This window comes from Mobula hypostoma, chromosome 15 (assembly GCF_963921235.1).
Source record: "Mobula hypostoma chromosome 15, sMobHyp1.1, whole genome shotgun sequence".
NCBI lineage: Eukaryota > Metazoa > Chordata > Chondrichthyes > Myliobatiformes > Myliobatidae > Mobula > Mobula hypostoma.
Window position 1 is genome coordinate 6043094 of NC_086111.1, and position 23663 is coordinate 6066756.

A 23663-nucleotide genomic window follows, 5' to 3' on the forward strand; every position below is an offset into this window, starting at 1 on the left:
TAATTTTATTTGTCCTGAATACAATTATTTTTTGCAGTAGCCAGTTGTGTTTTACAATTATGGTCTCAGGAAAGTAATGCAAATAAGTAAAAACATTCCTCTCAAGCGAATTCATTGACATTTCTGATCAGATTTTTAATTATCACAGACTCCGTTTAAAATTTGGCCTGCCTTAGGATAAGCTTCCTTCTCCTCCTGTCTAGTCAGCCAGTTAACTGGCTACTGTTCATTCTTAAGTATTCACAATAAGTGGAATGTCAGCATAGATTATTTACTTTGCCATACAGAAGGCCTAATAATTATCATCTTCCAAGAGTAAACTCTTGGCAAGACACCAAATATTGGGTTCATTGAATAGAAACATTTCTCCACAATAGCTACCAGTGTTTACACTAACATTCATTCTGCAAAGAACTCTTAATTTCACCTCCTCATTTGGCCTTTTGCCTATATACAGATTAAATAGTAGCTAAGAAGATGGCAGACGGAGCATAACGATAGAAAATGTGAGATTGTTCTTGAAAATGAAAATAATTCTTAGCAGCTGGTTGGTAAATGTGCATGTTCAAAAGGGCTTTCCTCTAACTTGTGAAGCAGAAGTAAACTTGCATGTATTATGAAGTAATTGGGAAGTTAAATGGGAATGTTGGTCTCGATTCCAGGAAGGCTGGAATATTAAAAAAAAGGAAGTCTTCGTGACATTTTAAAAATTTCAGTGACAGCTCACTAAGCATAGTTTAGGTCTCTGTGTTTAGGCAAGAATAAACGGGACCTTTTCAGAATGGCAGGCGGTGACTAGTGGGGTACCGCAAGGCTCAGTGCTGGGACCCCAGTTGTTTACAATATATATTAATGACTTGGATGAGGGAATTAAATGCAGCATCTCCAAGTTTGCGGATGACATGAAGCTGGGTGGCAGTGTTAGCTGTGAGGAGAATGCTAAGAGGATGCAGAGTGACTTGGATAGGTTGGGTGAGTGGGCAAATTCATGGCAGATGCAATTTAATGTGGATAAATGTGAAGTTATCCACTTTGGTGGCAAAAATAGGAAAACAGATTATTATCTGAATGGTGGCCGATTAGGAAAAGGGGAGGTGCAACGAGACCTGGGTGTCATTATACACCAGTCATTGAAAGTGGGCATGCAGGTACATCAGGCGGTGAAAAAGGCGAATGGTATGCTGGCATTTATAGCGAGAGGATTCGATTACAGGAGCAGGGAGGTACTACTGCAGTTGTACAAGGCCTTGGTGAGACCACACCTGGAGTATTGTGTGCAGTTTTGGTCCCCTAATCTGAGGAAAGACATCCTTGCCATAGAGGGAGTACAAAGAAGGTTCACCAGATTGATTCCTGGGATGGCAGGACTTTCATATGAAGAAAGACTGGATGAACTGGACTTGTACTCGTTGGAATTTAGAAGATTGAGGGGGGATCTGATTGAAACGTATAAGATCCTAAAGGGATTGGACAGGCTAGATGCAGGAAGATTGTTCCCGATGTTGGGGAAGTCCAGAACAAGGGGTCACAGTTTGAGAATAAAGGGGAAGCCTTTTAGGACTGAGATTAGGAAAAACTTCTTCACACAGAGAGTGGTGAATCTGTGGAATTCTCTGCCACAGGAAACAGTTGAGGCCAGTTCATTGGCTATATTTAAGAGGGAGTTAGATATGGCCCTTGTGGCTACGGGGATCAGGGGGTATGGAGGGAAGGCTGGGGCGGGGTTCTGAGTTGGATGATCAGCCATGATCATAATAAATGGTGGTGCAGGCTCGAAGGGCCGAATGGTCTACTCCTGCACATATTTTCTATGTTTCTATATACCTGCCTCGGATTTACTGGATTGTCTCTTGATCTGAGCTGCACGAACCATTGAATAAAATTGACCCGTACTGCTACTGTTTTGAAGAACTCAAGGTGAGCCTTTTTTTCTCCAAATATACCTTTGCTCATTGTGGCCAAAAAGTTCTGTTTTAACTTCATCAGTGCACAGGACTTGTTTCCAAAATGCATCTGGCTTGTTTAGATGTTCCTTTGAACCTTTTGAATAGAACTTTTTGGCTGCAATGGAGAAAAAAAGGGTGCAGAATTTCATGAAATGAACCCCTCTCCAACTGTTAAGCATGGGGGTGGATCGATCATGCTTTGGGCTTGTGTTGCAGCCAGTGGCACTGGGAACATTTACTGGCAGAGGGAAGATTGAATTCAATTAAATCCCAGCAAATTCTGGAAGCAAATATCACACTGTCTGTAAAAAAAAAGCCGAAGCTAAAAAGAGGATGGCTGCTACAACAGGATAATGATCCTGAACACACCTCAAAATCCACAATGGACTACCTCAAGAGGCAGAAGCAGAAGGTTTTGCCATGGCCCTCACAGTCCCCTGACCTAAACATCTTATCGAAGATCTGTGGATAGACCTCAAAAGAGCAGTGCATGCAGGACGGCCTAAGAATCTCAGAGAACTAGAAGCCTTACGCAAGGAAGAATGGGCGAAAATCCCCCAAACAAGAATTGAAAGACCCTTAGCTGGCTACAGAAAGCATTTACATTCTGTGATATTTGCCAAAGGGGGTGATACTAAGTACTGACCATGCAGGGTGCCCAAACTTTTCCTTCGGGCCCTTTTCCTTTTTTGTTATTTTGAAACTGTAAAAGATAGAAATAAAGTTTTCTTGCTTAAAATATTAAAGAAATGTGTCATCTTTAACTTTATGCCTTTTGGAAATCAGGTTATCTTTTACTCGCTTAGCTATTCACAGTAACAGAAATTTTGACCGGGGTGCCCAAACTTTTGCGCGCGTGTGTGTGTGTGTGTAGTGCCCTGGTTCATAGTTTTACTGTTATGCTGTATGTATTTCATTTTGGTGGCTCTGTAAGAGCAGTCTCTTCTGTTTTCATGCTTGTTTGGTTTACTGTTGAAGATGAGGGAGAGGAGAAATGTGTGCCGTTCAATTAGGATGGTTGTATTAAGGGGAGGTTTCTCTGTGAGGGACACTAAGGTGGGGCTTGGAGATTTGTTGGAGAAGAGATGAAGAGAAGGTGCTGGGGAGAACCGGTCGTAGCATAGGATCCGGTGGGAAACCCATTTGTTTGAGATTGATTGCGAGCAACGTTCGGAAGGTGGTGTGTGCTTTCGTGTTGACCGAGGGCCCAGCACGTGAGTGACAGAGAAGTTCAAGATGAGCTGCAACTTGTGCACAATTCACTGTTTAATTAGAATGGGCCCTTTTTATTATTCTTTACTAACCCTTGAGTTAAGATTCATAAATGTGATTCCTTTTATCGTATGCAGTGTACTGCCTGTTATTTCATGGCATTGACTCGTAACTGGGTAGCAAATGACAAAGCATCCACACAAACCAGGGTTTAGGGTGGGATTGAGTGTGCCTCAATCTCATCAGTTTGACGGGGCCAGAGCTTGCCTTCCCTAGACTTCGGCAGCCAAAGAAACCAGGGTGTTTCATATACATAGAAACATAGAAAATAGGTGCAGGAGTAGGCCATTCGGCCCTTCGAGCCTGCCCCGCCATTCAGTATGATCATGGCTGATCATCCAACTCAGAACCCTGTACCAGCCTTCCCTCCATACCCCCGATTCCTTTAGCTTAACATAGACATAGACACTCATAGACATAGACAAAGCATAGACACTCCATCCTGAGGGACAATGTGCAATGTGACCAGTATAGCTTACTGACTTCTTACAGCACTCACACTTGTCCAGTGACAGTTTTAAACCTTCAGCTTTCAGGGACTCCAACATCTTCAGTAGCCTTGTCTCATGCTCCTCCAGTGCTGATCCAAACACTAAGAGTACAAGTACATCAGTACCTCAAACAAGTCCATGTCCCCAACAGTCTTCTCCATGACACTTTGGAAAGTAGCTGGTGACCCTGATATGCCTGAGGCATTCTTTCAAACCGAAAGAATGCAAGTGGACATATGAAAGCCATCTTCTCGTTATCAATTTTACTCATGAGTATCTGATAATACCCACTCCCAACACCCAGTAAACTGAACCATTTTGCTCCACCTGGCAGGCCAGAGCAACCTTGATCCATGGAACAGTATATTGGTCAGGGACAGCACGTTTGTTCAGTGTTTGATAATCAACACACACTCATACCTTCACATTCTTCCTCCTCACCACCACCACAGGTGACACACTGAGTGTTCTCAACTCAGTAATAATTCCAGATTCCTTCAGCTTCAGCAGGTGCTGTTGAACATCTTTAACTACCGTTGGTGCCAACCATCGAGACCTCTCTCTGAAAGGGGTGTCCTCCATCACTCTAATAGTGTGACGAGTACTCTTGGAGCAACCTACATCAAACTCGTCAGTAGAAAAGACATCTTTGAGCTTCAACGTCTTCTCTGTTAGTCTCCTTTTCCATTCCTCAGGTACCAGGGAGTCACTAAAATTGAATGACTTTGCTGTTAATTTTCCCGATCATAAAGACTGTCTCTCCCAGTTTTCTCACCAAAAAACTAGACATACCATCACAGGGAAGAGACGTGCTATCTGCATCCCACATCTGTGGGTAACATCTCTCTCCAAGGTATTCCCGACAATCACAGTCCTCCTGATTGCGTGGGCAGCCGAAGGTTTTTGCAGTTCACGGCTCACCAGCACTCCAGCAGGTTAGCGTGACTCTTCTCCCTGATCCTCTGCAGCATTCACCAGGAGAGCCTGGGTATCAGGCACTTGGGGAATTTGACGTTTCCCATCACTCTGGCTACTTCCCCAGAACAACATGAAGGGCTTGGACTGGGTGTGCCACACAGTTCCTCGTTTGTGCACATCACCATGCTTAGGAGGAACTTGCACCTTCCCAAAAGCAGCTCTGAACACTGGGTGAACAGACAGGGTTTCAAAAAATTCTCTCCATCTCTCTTTTTGCCATCTCCCATGAACTTTCTCACAATGGAGGTATTTGTTCCCACCAAAACGAAAGCTTCACCTTTTTCAACCGGATCTGGGTAGACCAATACTAATGTACCAATGGTCTCAGCTACTCCAACATCTGCTTCTGAAAGCTCCAGTTTCAACAACATACAGGTACTCATCAATACTAAGCCCCCATATCTCAAGGCACCGAATGGAGTGAATGGTAAATAGTTAACTAAATCTGCTAACAGCCGTGTGACTCAGTGGTGAGAATTCATATGCAATATACGTCTAGGGTTGGTATGATCTGGTTCAACTAAACAGGAAAGGCTGGATGTTCCAGCTCCATGCAAAGCTATCATTCGCCAGAAAATTAACAGATGGTGCACCAGCATAAGATTACAAGGGAACATATTCACCAAATTTTAAGCTTTAACAAACAGTTGCAAAAAATAAAATAAAATTAGAAGGGCCCATTACAGTTAAACCAGTCTAAATGTGAATATAAACATTGCAGCTCATTCCTGGAGTAGTCAAGTGTATCGCGTGTTCGATAGGTTTTTATACAGAATGATGTGGGATCAAGTAATAAGTGGATGCTGTTAACCAGTGACATCATGAGAGGCAGACATGGATTGAACAGCCATGTGGCGGGTGATCAGGGTGACATGGTAGCATAGTGGCTAGTGCAGTTGATATACAATACCAGCGATCATGATTGGGGTTCGATTCCCATTGCTGTTTGTAAGCAGTTTGTACATTTTCCCTGTGACAGTGGGTTTCCTCTGGGTTCTCTTGTTTCCTCCCACATTCCAAAGACATGCAGCTCGGGTTAAGGTTAGTAAGTTGTGGGCATGCTGCAATACTTGTGGGCTGCCCCCAGCACAATCCCCGTTGATTTGATTTGAAGCAAACAACACATTTCACTGTTTGCTTTGATGTACATGTGACATATAAAGCTAATCTTTCTTTCTCTTTCTCCTGCTTTTATTCCTACGTTATCTGAATCCTGAACTATATTCCATGTCTGCGGTTCGGTGAACTTAATCCTTTGTGACACAATAATGCCTTCAGTACAAATTGTATCAGATCATGAAGTTTCGTGCAGAAAAATAATTTCTAATCTGATGTTCTGGTTAAGCTTATTAGTTTTTAAACTATCATCCAATACAGTTATGAGAAAGTGTGAAACCCACTGTTTTTATTATTCCTCAGTAAAAAGGATGATTACCATCCATGATTCTTTCTGTTCAAGTTAACAAATTTCACATCACATGCCGGTGATAATAAACCTGATTCTGAAGTGAAAAATGTGAGTAGTTACATGCAGCACTTTAGGTATTTAAGAGGCTATAAGTTTTAAATTAGTTTTATTTTTCCTCATAGAATTATACAGCACAGAAACAGGCCCTTCAGCCTAGCTTGTTCGTGCAACCTAAGCCAGTCTATTTTGCCTGTACTTGACCTAAATTCCTCCAAAAATTCTCTCCATTAACCTGTCCAAATGGCTTTTAAGAATTATACCTGTCAAATGTGTGACAAAGCTTCCTTTCCTCTAAGCAACCAGCGTAAAAGACATTAACTTATTTCAGTAAAATAACAAATTTTGAAATAAATGTTGTCCTCTAGAGACAAAATTCGTCACTTGAGCTCAACTGACTTTTATTTGCCTACAGTTTAAATATAATTAAAATGCATATTTTTAAAATCTTATTTTCATATGCATATGTTCTTATGCTTTTGCCTACTATTGTGCCTGTTATGATGTAGTCATACACTTGTATCTTTGGTCATTGCATCCTGCAACAAAAATTGGAGTTTCTGTTTATGTTGTTTTACAATGTGTTATCTCAAATACTATATATTTTTTTAAAAAATGGAAATCTGAAGGTAGCACGAATTAAAATGGATTCAACTTAGCATTTAAGAATCTGAAAAGAAAGAACAACTGATAGCAACAGCTTGCGTTCTTGTATCTCCAGGTACGGCACATGATTGCTGATGGAATGATCCACCTTTGTATATATGCCATCACAAACATCCCAAAAGACAATGAGGTGACTATTGGCTTTGACTATGAATACAGCAGCTGGTAAGTGTGATGAGGAATACCATAGATTTATCAAAATGTCTTTTTATTTAGAAGCACGAATTTGTGCTTCTAAAGAAAAAAAAATACATAGTGGAGTTGCAACTTAGCAGCTGCAATGCAACTAGTTAATCCTGTCATAGCTTCTCGCTCATATTGCAAAAAGGAGTTAACTGCATTTCAGGGCAAATGGGGTTTGTACACTAATGAGTTAGTAGACTGGGATGGAGTTGGATAATCACTGTGCAGGGATTAATAGTTCAACAGCTGGAGAAGGAAGGTAGTGGGAAAGTACTTTTAAACAGGCTTATCTCACAATAGGGCAAACTTTCTAAATGGTAATTGAAAGTTTTGCAAATTTGCAGATACAACTCCAACAATCTAGCATCCACTTGTTTAGAATCCAGGTGATTTAGTATCTAGCTCATTGGTAAATTCAGAGCATAAGCTAGTGGCCCACAGTGCATGTTGGGTGTACATCCAGGGTCAAAGTGGAGACAGAGCTGCTGTACAGACCATGGGCTGGGTATGTGACTGGGATCCAGGTAGAATAGCAGAGGTTAGGAATGGTAGTAAGGTTGGGCCTCAGTCAGAGTCTTTTCTGTTCCCTTTAACCTCAGTGTTCACTGGAAAGTTTATTATATTACTGTGTAACATGAAAGTGAAATAAGTGAACTGAAAATTGATCTGGGTAATATCCAGTAGTCTGGAATATGACTAACTTCTAGTGGTCTGACATTACCATTGAGCCATGGGGGCTGAATTATCAAAGTTTTGCTGCACCTCAAAGCCCAGAAAATGCTCTTGGCAAGTTAGTCTGAAATTTCAGGGAGGCATAATAACCATGAGTTTAATTAGGGATTTTTGTGTCTTTGAAGAAATTTCAGTTTGGCCATGTTCTAAATAAAAGTCAAGAGTGGGCAAGTTGAGCTGCACCTGTTCCTTCTGATGTTTACATGTACTAGGCCGTGGAGCTCCCCAAATCTTTCTGCAGCTGTAAATTGTGTTTGATTTTATTTGCCTCTCTTGCACATCTGTAGTTTATGTAACATCCATGATTAATATAGGGAATTTGCGCGCCTTCATGCGAGTAGTTTATTTTATGTAATATGGTAAAATATATTTGTTAGTCAATGACTTGCAACTGAAAGAAAACTTTAACAGGTACACTTAAGTTTTTTTAATTTTTTGATTCATAATAGTAAATATAAGGTTGACTGTGCCTGCCATAAGGGGAATCAGAACTGTCCTGTGCAGAAACACAATCAGGAATCAATGGAGCCCCCTGTTGGTGCAGAGACAAGGCGGAGAAAAGCCAGGCGGAAAGAATGGGAGATGGAGTTGGAGCTCAATCAGGGGTCTGATGAAAATAACAGCCAACAGCAGGAGGGAGCAGCAGAATCTAAAGACCAGCCTGAGTTACCTTTACAAAATCAAGCAAGTGACAGTGAGGTATGAGCATGCACATGTAATTGAAGGTAACTGCTACAGTAGATTGTGTCCAGATGTGAGTGAAACACATCCGATAATATTTATCCATTTGCTTTTAAAACAGAGATAAACTGCCTTTGTTTTTTCTCACATTATATAACAACTAAAAGAACAAGGTGAGGCACCAACAAAATTGTAGAGTTGCCGATAAGTTTACAGTATATTAAGACAATTTATTTTGTAAATATATTCCTGCAAAATTAATCTGATGTAAAAAGAACCCACTAGTTTTCCAGCTATCTGGTTCAGTTACTGAATGCAAAAAGTTAGACTGAGTCAGTTTGTAGTAGCTGATTTGATTGTACAGCCACATTTTTTCCAGTTTCGTTGATGTGCAATGACATCAAAAGGCTAGCATTTATTACTCATCCTTAATGGTGCCTCAGGAAGGTGGCATCTATTATTGGTGGCCCTCACCATTCAGGACATGCCCTCTTTATTGCCATGAGGAAGGAGGTACAGGAGCCGAAAGATGATCACTCAATAGCTTAAGATCAGCTTTTCCCCCTCCACTATCATATTTCTGAATGATCCACAAACACTACCTCGCTGTTTTGGTCTCTTTTTGGTCTATTTATTTATTTTTTATATATTTCTTATTGTAACTTTATGTACTGATGCTGCAAACAAAACAAATTTCACAATATATGTCAGTTACAATAATTCTGATTCTGAATTGAGGAAGTTATGATATAATCACAGTGGATCATGAGATTTCTCTCCTTTGCATGTAATCATCCAGCAGTACAGATTTTGGCAGCATGGTAAACTTCAATTATTCTCTCATCAGCATACATGGGCTATATTATGCCTACTTGGCTATTGGATTACTCATAAATATAGACCTTGTTATAATGTTGAACAAGCCAGTTTGCTCACAATGAACAGATAATGTGTGTTAGTAGTGTCCATTGGGGGATAAAGATTGCCAGGAAATTGAGGATGCCTCCATCTCTCCCTCTGCACCTTTGAAATTGTGCTAAAAGGAGTTTTATACTGTACAGGCATTAAGGAGGGGCAATCAGTCAGATAATTCCTTAACTTTGGGTGGAATTTTAGTTCATTGTTCCATGTGCTCCTCATTTGGTAGCACTTTGAGCCAGCAGTATCCAGAGACTTGAGCTGAGAAGGCTGGGCCAGGTACCTTGGTAGTTTTGTCTTTCAGATGATACTCTAAGGCCCTTTTTGCACATCCACATTAAAATATCTTGTGGCATTATTTTGAAACAGTTTAGGGAATAATACCAAATGGAGTTACGCCTAATGTCCAGACCAGTATTTATTCCTTAGTCAGTATTTGAAGCAACTTGTGTTAATGGTATGCTTTGTTAAGCAGAGATGATAAAAGAAAGCATCTATAATTTCTCCATAATTTCTCACATCTTGTTAGCTTGGCTTGTAAGTAGGTTATATATTTGCAACAGCTGCTGTGATTTTTCATTTCTGCTTAAAAATGTTTACAACTGTCTTTCTGATTAAATTTGGAGAAGTTATAGCAGGGAGAGGATTTGGATTCTTCAGCTGTCTATGATAGCCGTACGTTTCTTGGTGTTACAATGCCTTCATAATCCTTAATAATTAACATTTCGAACAAATATTTTGTTGCAAAAACAATACCACACACAAACAATATTAGGAATGCATTAGATCAAATATCTATGCGATGAACATAATGAAATCCTTTGATGTCATTAGCTGGGTCAATTCAAAAAATAACTAATATATCCAGATGCCACACATTTAGTGTAGAGAAAATAGCTAAGCTAGTATAGGTCCAGTCTCATAAAGCAGTGAAAATTTGCACTGTTTTTTGAGTATTTTTCCAGGAATTGTAAAGTATGACCTCAGCTCATAAACTAACAATTCATCAATTGCTGTTTATTTGTCAAAAATGTGAGAATGTTACTGGTATTAGGAATGGAAAAGAAAATAGTTCACACAAAAACTAATGACTTAGTCGTTGCAATACACACAAAATGCTGGAGGAACTCAGCATGTCTAGCAGCATCAAGTAAATGAATATTTTGGGCTATGGCTGCCTCCTTTCCCCGCAATGAGGCCATTCTCAGCATGGAGGACCAACACCTTGTGTTTCGTCTAGATAGCTTCCAACTTGATAGCAAGAATATTGGCTTCTCCTTCTGGTGATTCCCCCCCCCCCCTTTTCTATTCCCCATTTTGGCCTCTTACATCTTCGCCTCACCTGCCTATCACCTCCCCCGGTGCCCGCCCCCCCTTCCCTTTCTCCCATGGTCCACTCTCATCTCTTATTATATTCTTCTCCAGCTCTTTACCTTTTCCGCCCACCTGGCTTCAGGTATCACCTTCTAGCTAGACCTCCTTCCCCACCTCCCACATTTTTATCCCCCTTTCTTTGTAGTCCCGAAGAAGGCTCTCAGCTGAAAACGTCGACTGTTATTCATTTGTATAGATGCTACCTAACCTGAAGTCTTTCAGCATTTTGTGTGTTGCTGTGGATTTCCAGTATCTGCAGTTTATGACCTAATCATTATGTTCTTTTATGATGTCACAAGGAAGGGCTATGACATGAGTAATATTATTTTAGATAGTAAAGTGTGCATGTTTGCAGATGCCATTGAGAAATCAGTATCTTGATGCAGCAAGCAATTTTTAATTGCAGCTAAATTGATGTCTTTGCCTAATCTGTTAAACAGGAAGGGCCTGGGGAAGGCAATCGAATAAAAGTTGAAGAAGAAAACGAAGAATCAGAGATGGATGAACAACTCCGTGCCTTAGCACAAAATAAACTGGTAAGGAACGTTCAGTCAAAAAGACTGAAAGGGAAGAATTTTTCTGCAACTGAAAATCGTGCAAACTTCTCATATCCCTAGCATGGCGGTTAATAGCACGTGCTATATTGCATGCTAGGTACTGTATATAAGAAATAGGTGTAGGTAGGGAAGCCATTTTATTTTGATGTTTGTGACAAAGCAATTGGAAGGAATGTGTTTGAAAACATGGCCATTTGATATGGAGAGAAAGATCCTTTATGTTGGCGACTGTATTTAGGAAATAGAAAAGAATAAAACTAACATGTTTTGAATAGGATAAAACAAGGTATGAATAGAAAAAGTTTATAGAATCATCCATTTCTGAAAAGCTCACTCTGAAGGATTCGTTGAACTAGAATGCAATCATTGATGTGAATGTTTTAGCTCAGCCAATACAATTTCCATAACATGGGAGCAATGTCATTGCACAATGTTCTGCTAATGAATAGCCTGCACATTTCAGCTGCAGCGTTGACTTAGGAGAGTGTTCCTGTTTATAATAGGTCTATTACTATAAGTTGGGTTTCTTTTCCAAAAGCAGGCAGGACTGTGCAGTCTTTTTTTATCCATTGATTTGTTGTTCATAGATCTTTGTACTAAAAAATATGTCCTGTCTCAAATATTATTGATCAAAAAAATATCTTTATACAAGTAAAAGTTGAGGAACCAACTGTTGTTTGCAGAAATGTGACCAATTTCTTGACCTCTTATGGCATGTGGTTCCCTGCTGTGTTTGGACTTTGTTTACATAGCCACACCTCATGATTTCAAGTCTTTTGCTGCTTGCAGATTTCAGTGGAAGCATTTTGTTAGATAACATATTTTTTGTAATTTTTGTTAAGGTAGTTAAATATTTTAAGCATGCTATTGTTTTTGGTGCATATTTGTGTGTATTTGGTGGAAGAAGAGTTTAGGTACAGAGAATAGTATCTGCCCTTTTTTGTTTTCTGTGGAAAGTCTGTGCTCTTATCCTTGCAGATAATGAGGAGTTAGTATACACAACTTATAATGTTTCCAGGTTAACACTGATAATGTTAGATTGCTGAATTGGTTATTGTTATGAAGGATTTCACTTCAGAATAGATTTTGCATTTGATTATTTATCGATCTCAAATGTGCAAGCACGTGAATACTGTATTATACTAATAATCCTAACTACCACTGATCAATCAAAATTGATACACCTTTTAAGTTTACTTTGGCTTCGTTTGAAGACTTGTGTGTTTTTGGTGCAGATTTGGGTATCTACATCCCTAAGTCCATCTCTTTTCATTAAAGTTTATCCTATAAAAAAGGTTATTAATGCAACAATCAATCATGAGTGAATGATGCTCCTTCTCTCTCGCTGGAATAACTTGCATTGGAGGTTAGAAACTGTTTGCGCTTTTATTTCTCCTGGTGTTAGTCCACAAGTTAAGGTTTATTGAATTCACTTTTGCAACTTGCCTTAAGACCATGACATAAGAGCAGAATTAGGCCATTTGGCCCATTGAGTCTGCTTCGCCATTCAATCATGGCTGATGATTTCACCCCCACCCCCCATCCCAGCCCCACTCTCCGGCATTCTCCCCAAAACCTTTAATGCCACATCGAATCAAGAATCTATGAAGCTGTGCCATAAGTACACCTAATGACCTGGCTTCTACAGCTGCCTGTGGTAATAAATTCCACAAATTCACCACTCTCTGGCTAAAGAAATTTCACCACATCTCTGTTTTAAATGGACGACCCTCTATCCTGAGGGTGTGCTCTCTTGTCCGAGACACTGCCACCATAGGAAGCATTCTTCCACATCTACTCTGTCTAGGACTTTCAACATTCAAAAGGTTTCAATGAAATCCCCCTCCCGCCCCCCCATCTTTCTAAATTCCAGTGAGTACAGACCCAGAGTTATCAAACATTCCTTGAAAGATAACCCTTTCATTCCTGCAATCATCCTTCTGAACCTCCTCTGAACCCTCCAGGCCTGACTACCATTTTGCACAATAATTGCAGCTTCTGATATGATCAGAATCCATTGGTTGTGCATAACATTATCCAAATCAGAATCAGTGGCAGATGTCATGAAATTTGTTTTAGTTCATTTGTCATCCCTTGTCCCACATTATTATTTCTCTGGCCTCATATTCCAGTGGCCCAATATCCACTCTCATTTTTCACTTTTTACATACTTGAAAAACTATCCAGTTTGATATTGTTTGCTAGCTTGCTTTCATGTTTCATCTTTTCCCTCCTAATGATTCTTTTAGTTGCTCTCTGTAGGGTTTTAAAACCTTCCCAATTCTGTCTTCCCACTAATTTTAGCTTTGTTCTGTGCCCTCTCTTTTGCTTTTACATTTGCTTTGACACGGTTAGCCACAGTTGTACTATTTTGCCATTTGAGTATTTCTTCATTTTTGAAATACATCTATCCTGCACTTTTCTCATCTTTCTCAGAAACTCGTGCCATTCCTGCTCTGCTAACATCCCTGACTGCATCTCCTTCCAATTTACTTTGACCAACTCCTCTCTCATACCACTGTAGTTTTCTTTATTCCACTGAAATACTACTACATCAGACTTTACTTTCTCCCTATCTGGTTTTAAGTTGAACTCAGTTATATTGTGATCACTGTCTCCTCAGTGTTCTTTTACCTTGCGTTCCCTAATTACCTCTGGTTCGTTACATAACACCCAATTCAGTATAGCTGATCCCCTAGTAGGCTCAACAACAAAATGCTCTCAGAAGCCTTTTCATAGGCATTCAACAAACTCACTATCTTGGGATTCATTACCAACTGATTTTCCTGATTGACCAGCATAACATTGCCCTTTTGACTCTCCTTTTCTATTTCCTGTTGTAATCTGTGGTCCACATTCCAGCTATTGTTGGGAAGCCTGTACATAACTGCCGTTAGGGTCCTTTTACCCTTGCAGTTTCTTAACTCAATCTACAAGGGTTCAACATCTTCCCATCCTATGTCACATCTTTCTACTGATTTGATGACCATAGTGAAATTTGAGCTCTCAAACTGTGATATGCGAATTAAGGACCTGGTCATCACTGCTGTACCTGATGGTTCAACAAGCTATGCCCCCTCCAGGCCTGACTACCATTTTTGCACAATAATTGCAGCTTCTGATATGATCAGAATCCATTGATTGTACATAACATTATCCAAATCAGAATCAGATTTAGTATCTGCCTGAGGGAAAGAAATTTCCTGAAACATTGAATGTGTGCCTTCAGACTCCTGTATCTCTTCTGTGATGGTAGCAATGAGAAAAGGGCATGGCCTGGGTGACGGGGGTTTACAACTTTTTACAGCTTATTTTGATCCTGTACAGTTACCCCCATCCCCACCCGCACCCCCACCATACCAGCTAGTGATGCAGCCAGTTAGGATGCTTTCCACAGTACATCTGTAGAAATTTGCAAATCTCTTCCATGATATTCCAAATCTCCTTGAACTCTAATGAAATATAGTTGTTGTCATGCCTTCTTTGTAACTGCATCGATATTTTGGGCCCAGGATCTTGAAACTGTTTACCCTTTCTGAAGTCCAAATCAGTAATTATCCTACTGACATTGAGTATAAGTTTGTTTGTGCAATACTACTCAACCAGCTGATCTATATCTCTCCTGTATGGCGTTCTTGTCACCAATAGTTGTCGTCAGCAAATTTATAGATGGCAGTTGAACTGTGCCTACCCACAATGTTTGTTGTAGTGAGCTCAGTTGGTAATGATTAATAATTAAGAACATACAGAGCTTTCCAGCAGAACCTTGCACAGGTGTCAACATGTGATGACATTTCTTTCTGTGATGAATAAAATTTTGTGCTAAAAAGTGATCATTTCAGATTTGAGTAAATCTTTACTGTGTGCTGACATAGTATTTCATGGACTGTTCTGTGCTATAATTAATCTTCCCAAGAAGTCATTCCAAAATGAGATTTAGCTGAATTAAACTGTTTTGATGAAAAGTAAAATACTGTAGATGCTGAAAATATTCGAGAGAAAAATAGTTATCTATGTTAGTGACATAGATGCATTACAAGATTGCCATCACTTTTCACGATACTTCTTTCAGCATTCTCAGCAAAAAGGACTGTTAATTTCTCCTCGTTTCCCAATCTCTGTTGTATCTGCTCTTATGATGACATGTTCCATATGGCTGCCTCTGAGATATTTTTCTTTTTTCTGAACCATTTCTTCCCTTTTACCACAGTTGCCTAAGCTCTTGACCACATCTCATCTATTTCTCCCATCAATTGTTTTCAAGGAACAAAAATACAGATCGTCCATTGTAATTTACACCACCTTCAATGAGGTCCCACCACCAAACATGTACTTCCCTTCCCTTCCAATTCTGTATTCTGGTGGGATAGTCCCCTCATTGACTCTGGTCTGCTTCCCTCTCCACAACTACTCCCATCTTACGGCACTTCCTCATGGAAGTGGAATGGCTGCCTTTTAGTTCTTCCCTTCCTAACTATCAAGGAGCCACACACGTCTTCCAGGTGAAGCAGTGCACTTCTTTCAAGCTAATGCATTTTCTTTAATTTCCAACATTAGATGCAGTTTGGGTGATCACGTTGTGGCACACCTGCACTTAGTTCACAGGGATGACCCAAGCTTCACATTGTCTGCCACTTTAATTCTCCGTTCTATTACTAGTCGATCTCTGTCTGGCCTCCTGCATTGTTATAGCAAGGCCCAATATAAGCTTGAGAAATAGAAAGTCTTCTACATATCCACCTTGCAGCCTTCCATTTTCAAGATGGAATTCTACTACTATACAGAACTTGCATATCAGCACTGACCATTTCTGCTCTGTTATCCATCTGTAACAGTAGTTTAGTTATCTCTCCGTTAACTCTGCTGGAACTTTCCTACATCTCGAGTTTTGAGTTCTCTTGTGTTTGTTGTCTCAAAATTTCTGTCAATAACCTATCACCCAGATTTCACTCACAGTTTATACTTGCAACAATAGAGATATTCACTTTGTTCCATTTATCTTTCCCCAGCCCTCTCTACAACTTAAAACTAACTTGTTTTCACTCTTTCCTAGCTCTGAGGAAACTTCAAGCTGAATCTTTAACTCATTTTCTTATTCTACAATGCAGCTTGAACTGCTGAGAGTTTCTGGAATTATCTAATATTATTTCAGACTTCCAGAAATGAAGGTTTCTGATGTTCAGAACATATAGAAAACTCCTGTTCCCCTTCTAAGGGCACAAACATTACGAATGATGTGCTATTTTGTAGCCTGGGTAGAGGGAAACCATTCCTTGGTGTAAATATTGGTAACCAGAGATCTTAAAGCTCATTGGTCTCTTTCTGTGATATAAGATCCTGATATTATTCTCCATTCCATATAAATTTGCTTATTCCCAGAATGAAGAGGTGTGTTAGAAAATTAATCTGTCAACCTACTACCTGCTTTGCTCACCTGTTGAGTAAGCATCTTCTTTTGATTCTCTGATAAGGTCTGCTTAGCAATGGGGAATTATTTTTCCATGTTACGCTAGTTTCCTCAACCACAAAAGGCAGGTAAGGTGCAGATCATTAAATCATGTTTAGTCCTTGTGGACATGCATGAACTGTATTTGCACTTTAACCTGAGGAAAAACACTTCTCAACCTTTGTGTGCACAAGTTTGGATAATATACATATGTATCTATGTTACACCTTTACTGTTTTGTGTGTTGCATTATTTACATTGGATGACCTATTTGCAGCTGAGTCATCTGCAGCTGAACACAAGTAAGACAAAGGAGATGGTGATGGTGACTAAGCCGGCACTGCTCTGTTACTGTTGATGGTGAGGACATGGATGTGGTGAGGACCTACAAGTACCTGGGGGTGCACCTGAATGTTGGACTTAAGTGGAGCACCAGTGCAGAAGCTGTGTACAAGAAGGGCTAGAGTCACCTCTACTTCCTGAGGAGACTGGGGTCCTTTGGAGTATGCAGGGCTGTCCTTCACATGTTCTCTCCTTCTGTTGTCGCAGTACAATCTGTGCGGTGGTGAGATGGGGCAATGGTATCAACACAGGTGATGCCAGCAACTTCAATAAACTGATTAGAAAGGCTGGCTCTGTTATAGGAGTCAAACTGGATACACTGGAGGCTGTGGTAGAACAAAGGACCCTCTGGAAAATCCAAGCAATCCTGGACAATGTTTCTCACCCTCTGCATGCCACCTTGGCTGAACAGCAGAGCAGTTTTTGTAATAGACTGAGACAACTGTGCTGAGCGTTATCTGAGGTCTATCTTGCCTTCTGTCATTAGGCTTTATATTGAGACAACCTATAGCTGGGGAAGTGATGGCCCCCTCCTGTTAAATTGAGGTAACTTTTTTTTATATTCTTTCTTTCTTCTCTTTTTATTTTTGTATATCAGTGCATTTGTAATGCTACTATGACACTGTAATTTCCTTTAGGATCAATAAAGTATCTATTTGTCTTTAAAGCTGGATGTTAAATATGCCACTGTGCTGCATCCAGTAATAGAAAAAATTACAATAAGATACTAATGGTTCTTTAAAGTCCTGTCCAACTCTTGGCTCCATCCCTCCCCCTCCTGTCTTCTCCTATCATTTTGGATCTCCCCCTCCCCCTCCAACTTTCAAATCCCTTACTCACTCTTCCTTCAGTTAGTCCTGACGAAGGGTCTCGGCCTGAACCGTCAACTGCACCTCTTCCTAGAGATGCTGCCTGGCCTGCTGCGTTCACCAGCAACTTTTATGTGTGTTGCTTGTATTTCCAGCATCTGCAGAATTCCTGTTGTTTGCATCTTTAAAGTGCTAATCATCTTCTCGCTTAATATTTTTGTGATGTTAGACTGCAGAAGGTAAGTATCATGATGCTAAATTCCCCTTTAGTCAAATCTATTAAGTCCATAATATGTCTATACAAGAAACTGCAATTTAAATGTAATTTGCAAGTGTGATGAGGATATTACATGCAAAGTTTGTTCTAAAATACAAGTTCCTGTTTATAGTTGATTTGAAACCTGTGAGTAGTGCACCGTTGTAACGTGTCCATCAATCACTTTTATATGTAGAAAATGCTTTAATTCAGGGCTTTTGCGCAGTTGAAGTAGAAATACCTACTTAATCTTGCAACTTCATCTTCCCCCTGCCCTCTCCAATTCCAGTAAAATCTGTTCGAGGGTAGTATGTTACACTTGCAGCCTTTACTCATTATATTAAATGGGAAACAATTTTTTTGACGATTTAGAAAATAAAACACTCTAGAGCAGGGGTTCCTGAGCTTGTGTCTACTGACCCCTTGCTGAATGGTATTGTTCCATAAGCCAAAAAGGTTTGGGAACTCCTGCTGTAGAGTTAATCAAGACTTTGGATGACATACATTGAAAAAAAAAGAGCCCTTGAGTACCTGAAATCCATTCTCCTACACTTCGATCCTACCACTAAACATATCTTTACCATTTCCACCCCACCGGCTGGGATTGCTCCCTCTGTGATTCCCTTGTCCATTCATCCCTTCCACCAGAACATCCCTGAAAGTGGCCTAAGTTCTACATCTGCCCATACACCACTTAATCATCTCCATTCAGGTCCCCAAATAGTCCTTCCAGGTGAGGCAACACCACCTACAAATCTACTAGGGTTGTCTATTGTGTTCGGTGCTCCCAATGAGGCCTCCTCCTGAGACCCCCCCCCCCACCCCCCATAAGTTTGGGAAATGCTTCATCGAGAACCTCCTCACTGTCCGTCACAAGTGGGAATTCCCATTGGCCAAACATTTTACTTCCGATTCCCATTCCTGTTCTGACACATCAGTCCATGTCCTCTTGTGCAAAGTTGAGGCTACACCCAGGTTGGAGGAACAGCACCTTATATTCTGTCTGGGTAGCATGCAACCTGATGGCATCAATATCAATTTTTCCTTCTAGTAATCAAATTTCCCTCCACACCCACTTCCTCCATTCCCCACTCAGACCATTTACCTCTTCTCACCTGCCTATTTCTTCCCCCTGTGTTTCTTCCCCCCCCCCACCTCCCCTTTCCTGTCTCCTATGGTCCACTCTCCTCTCCTATCGGATTCCTTCTTCTCCAGCCCTTGACCTTTCCTAGCCAACTGGCTTCACCTATCACTTTTTCCAGCTAGCCGCCTTCCCTCCACCCCAACTTTTTACTTTGGCATCTTCACCCTTCTTTCTCAATCCTGAAGAAGGGTCTCAGCCCGAAACATCAACTATCATTAATTTCCATAGATGCTGCCTGACCTGCTGAGTTCCTCCAGCATTTTGTGTCTGCTGCTCCAGTAAGTTTTGATGGATGTAATGTCTCTTGAAATCTCAATAATGAGTATTGATCTAGATTGATCATTTTGCATTCATGCTCTCAGCCAGGTAGTGCTGGTATAGGAGGACCAATGTGTTTACCTTTTGGGTCAATGTATACAATCGTTGCTTCTTGAAAGCCTGCATGAGCAGAAGCCAGAGCTTTCTCTTTCTGCAATTTGCTTATCTGAATTTAGCACAGTGCTACTTGCTGAGATTTGAAGTAAACTGTCTTTTGGTCAGCTGAACTCAAATTAAGTCAAAATGACTGTGCAGTAGATGGGCATATTGCTTCACTTTGGTGTCGAAGGTTTTTATCACCTTTGAGTATATTTTTTTTGTTGCAGCCATAATAAGCTGGTATTGATGTAGTGGCCTACAGATGCTCACTGATGAAAAACTATCAACAAACTAGAAATAGAGAGCACTAAGGATGATCCAACATGTTAGCAATTGCTCCTTCAAGACTAGTGACCCAGAAAAGCCACTCAGCCTTTAGGAAGTTAGCAGCATGCTTGCATGTGACGAGCTGTGAAAGAAAGTAAGTTGCTGAGGTTAATATTTTGATCCTGTAAGTGTTTTTTATGTTTGTTTTCTTTGACGCTCATTGTTCACAGTCACGGGAGCAGCGGAAGATGGAAGCCATCATGCAGGTTTTTGAGAACTTAGAGAAAAGAAAGAAAAGACGCGAACAGGTGGTTGAGCGCAGTACTAGTCACCCTGGCGGCGATGCCAATCCGGAGACTCCAACCACAGATGTGGAGGAGGTGAAACTGGAACCCGCAGCCGAAGAATCACCCTCCAGTGGGGCAAGAACACCACAGCCTGTGCTTGCAGGGGTAAGCACACGGCGAACTTCACAGTTAGGGGTAAGCAGAGCATTTAATTGGCAAATGAGCTAATACAGCATGAGGAAAGATATTGTTGTTGATGGTAAATTCTGAGCAGTAAAGGTTTGGATTTTTCTGGTGCTAATTGTTCCACAGTCAGTGCTTCATTTGGTTTGATTTTGCTTTTTTACTTGTAATTATAGGAGTACTGAAGCTAATTGTATTCTGTAGTTCATTGCTAAGGGTGTAGTCAGTTATATGTGAAGATGGCATGCAGGATGATTTGTAGCCATTGCACCTCATCTCTTCAGCAGAGTGTAAAACAATGAATCTATTCCACACCAAGAGGGAATGAAGCTCACTTTTCAAGCCCTTGTAAATCGACTCATTTTTGGATACCTTGATTCTTGGACAGTTAATGTGATTTGTAGGAAAAGTTTAAGTTTGTGAAGTTATTAAACCTTGATGTCTTGTGAACTGTAGTTTTAGTGACTGGGAATGGGTGAGAAGATAATCCACTTTTGTAATGGAGAAATGAATTTATCTTGCACCCAACATTGGATAAGCATCTGGTATTTTTAAAAAATCCAGAGTTAGTTCAGTGTACACCTTATGATGGATGGAAATTTTTTGAAAAACGATGGTGAATCTAGAAGGCATAATTATCTTTTTTGTGTTAAAAGAAATGCACAAAATTGATGTGGAAGACAATACAGAAAATATAGCTTATTGCTTCGCATTTGGGGACATTCTCTTACTTACAGTTCAGTTTTGTAATTTTATAACAGGTGATGTGTCAGCCTGCATTTGTCTAACAATTTCCAGATGCAAATCTGGTGCTCTAGTAACTTGGGCATTCTGATTTGTGACTGTAGCTTGTGATAGATCCGTGAATATACTGGTAGTGTATTTTGGACAAATTCATCAAGTTGTAAATAAAAATGCTGGTCATTCTCATCAACTTCAAATGCTAAGACTCTTCCCACAGATGTTTCATGACCTATTTACAAGGTTTTATGTTTTTATTTGAGATTTTCATCTTATATATTTTGCTTTTCCATACAAATTAATACATGGGTTATTAATAAAGTGTATCTATCGGGTGTGTAAATCATATGTATATAATATACCACAAATAACCCTCACATTATAAAATGTTAGTACACTGCCTGAATCAAGTAACTAGTTTGATTTGTTAATCACATATGATATGATCTGCTAACACGAGGAAATCTTCAGATGCTGGAAATTCAAGCAACACACATCAAAGTTGCTGGTGAACGCAGCAGGCCAGGCAGCATCTCTAGGAAGAGGTACAGTTGACGTTTCAGGCCGAGACCCTTCGTCACAACTAACTGAAAGAAGAGCTAGTAGGAGATTTGAAAGGGGGAGGGGGAGATCCGAAACCTCTCCCTCCTGTCTTCTCCTATCATTTCGGATCTCCCCCTCTCCCTCCCACTTTCAAATCTCTTACTAGCTCTTCTTTCAGTTAGTCCTGATGAAGGCCCTCTTCCTGAAACGTCGACTGTACCTCTTCCTAGAGATGCTGCCTGGCCTGCTGTGTTCACCAGCAACTTTGACGTGTGTTACTTGATATGATCTGCTTTAGGTTTGTTATTTCTATTTTGCTCCAAAGTGAAAATGTACACAAATTTTCTGAAGTTATAGCTCACAGTGACGTTTTATAAGCGGAACAAAAAGCCTTGCATTAAGTTGACAATATTTTTATCTAACTTTTAAATCCTATACCACAAAAAGATTTCTACTTCAGACCACTCATATTATTATTAGTGTTAATCCAGTACTGTGACAATGAAATAGCAACTCATTTTCTGTCCCTTTCACCCACTTTACCTCCCCCCTACAGACTTCATATTCTTATTATTTTCTAATTTTTCTATCATTTCTGTCATTTTTGATTCTACGTTAGCAGGTGAGACTGATGTCAAGAGGCAGACTTGTCAGGTAGTAATAAAATTAGAGAATAGCAGTAAGATGTTTTAAGGAATTCAGGTATGATTCAGCTGCAGAATCCATTTACCATAAGACAAAGGAGCAGAAGTCAGCCATTCAGCCCATCAAGTCTGCTCTGCCATTTTATCATGAGGTGATCCATTCTCCCATTTAGTCCCACTCCCCTGCCTTCTCACCATAACCCTTGATGCCCTGGCTGCTCAGATACCTATCAATCTCTGCCTTAAATATACCCAATGACTTGGCCTTTACTGCCGCCCGTGGCAACAAATTCCACAGATTCACCACCCTCTGGCTAACTGACCTACAAAGGAAATATCAAGGTGGATTTTACTACTCTACCAGAAAAGGTCTTATTTTCAAGACCCCCCTCCCCATGCAATATAAGTTTGAAGTGAATGCATATACTTTTCATGTAAAACTATAACTTGCCACCTTGCAACATGTGGAGAATAATATTTAGTGGATGTCACAAACAGACTCAGCGTTTTTTCTGTGAAAGAAGATGAATAAGCATCTACTTCCTATAAAAGCACTTCGTGGCCAAAATGCAGAACATAAGCTCAAAGAAATAAGCCTTAATTTTGATGCAGGCATAAGCGTAGAAGGATGATTGGAGGATAAGTCAAACATAAATCTTACCACTTGGAAACAAATAACAGATTTCCGCTGAGGCTGTTTTTGTTCAATTTCTATATACATTCATGTGTATGGTGAAAACTAGCTGGTGCAGTATAACATTTCGCGATTATGTAGTATTCAGGTTGACAGGAGCTAGCTAGTTTTAAAAAATCTATCTGCGTAGCAGTGATCAGAATGTCAGGAAGGTTATATGTTTGGCAGTTTGTCTCCAGTTCAACACTTTAAATGAGGTGGGGAAAAGAACTAAACTTACTGAAAAGACCACCAAGTGAATTTTAGTTCCTGTTTCAGATTTGAATGTGATACTATAAGTAGTTTTAAAGCATCCATATTTTCTGTACTTTGAGCTGACTTCAGATCATAGTTGATCGAAAACATCTTGGGTAGAGTTGCAAAGTAATGGTCAGAGAACCAGTCCTATTGATTCATATGTTCCTTTAGTATTAAAAGATTCAGAAGATGTCTCCATCGAAGACTGTTTCCCCATATTCTTCTGGATGAGATGTGTATGTGCAGAAGAAAAAACTGATGTTGTCTACGTATCATCCAAATCAGATATAGTTCTCTTTCCATTATGTGTTCCATATCCCTTTGAACATGATTATGCTATAAAATAATGAGGCTTTTGCTTACAAGTAAAATTTTCTGAGATCAAGGTAT

At 40.1% G+C, this 23663-nt stretch overlaps 1 protein-coding gene across 11 annotated transcripts in view; it reads left to right on the forward strand.

Annotated features, from left to right (window-relative positions):
* The window catches only part of setd5 (SET domain containing 5), a 200808-nt gene that overhangs the window by 102811 nt on the left and 74334 nt on the right, over positions 1–23663 (forward strand). For 9 of the 11 annotated variants that reach the window (XM_063067677.1, XM_063067674.1, XM_063067667.1 and 6 more), the window contains 4 exons: positions 6874–6983; positions 8183–8432; positions 11147–11242; positions 20175–20426. In XM_063067677.1, coding sequence (XP_062923747.1) covers positions 6874–6983; positions 8183–8432; positions 11147–11242; positions 20175–20426 — 708 coding nt within the window. The remainder of the gene's footprint in view (positions 1–6873; positions 6984–8182; positions 8433–11146; positions 11243–20174; positions 20427–23663) is intronic. The other 2 variants (XM_063067676.1, XM_063067675.1) reach the window with 1 other exon arrangement.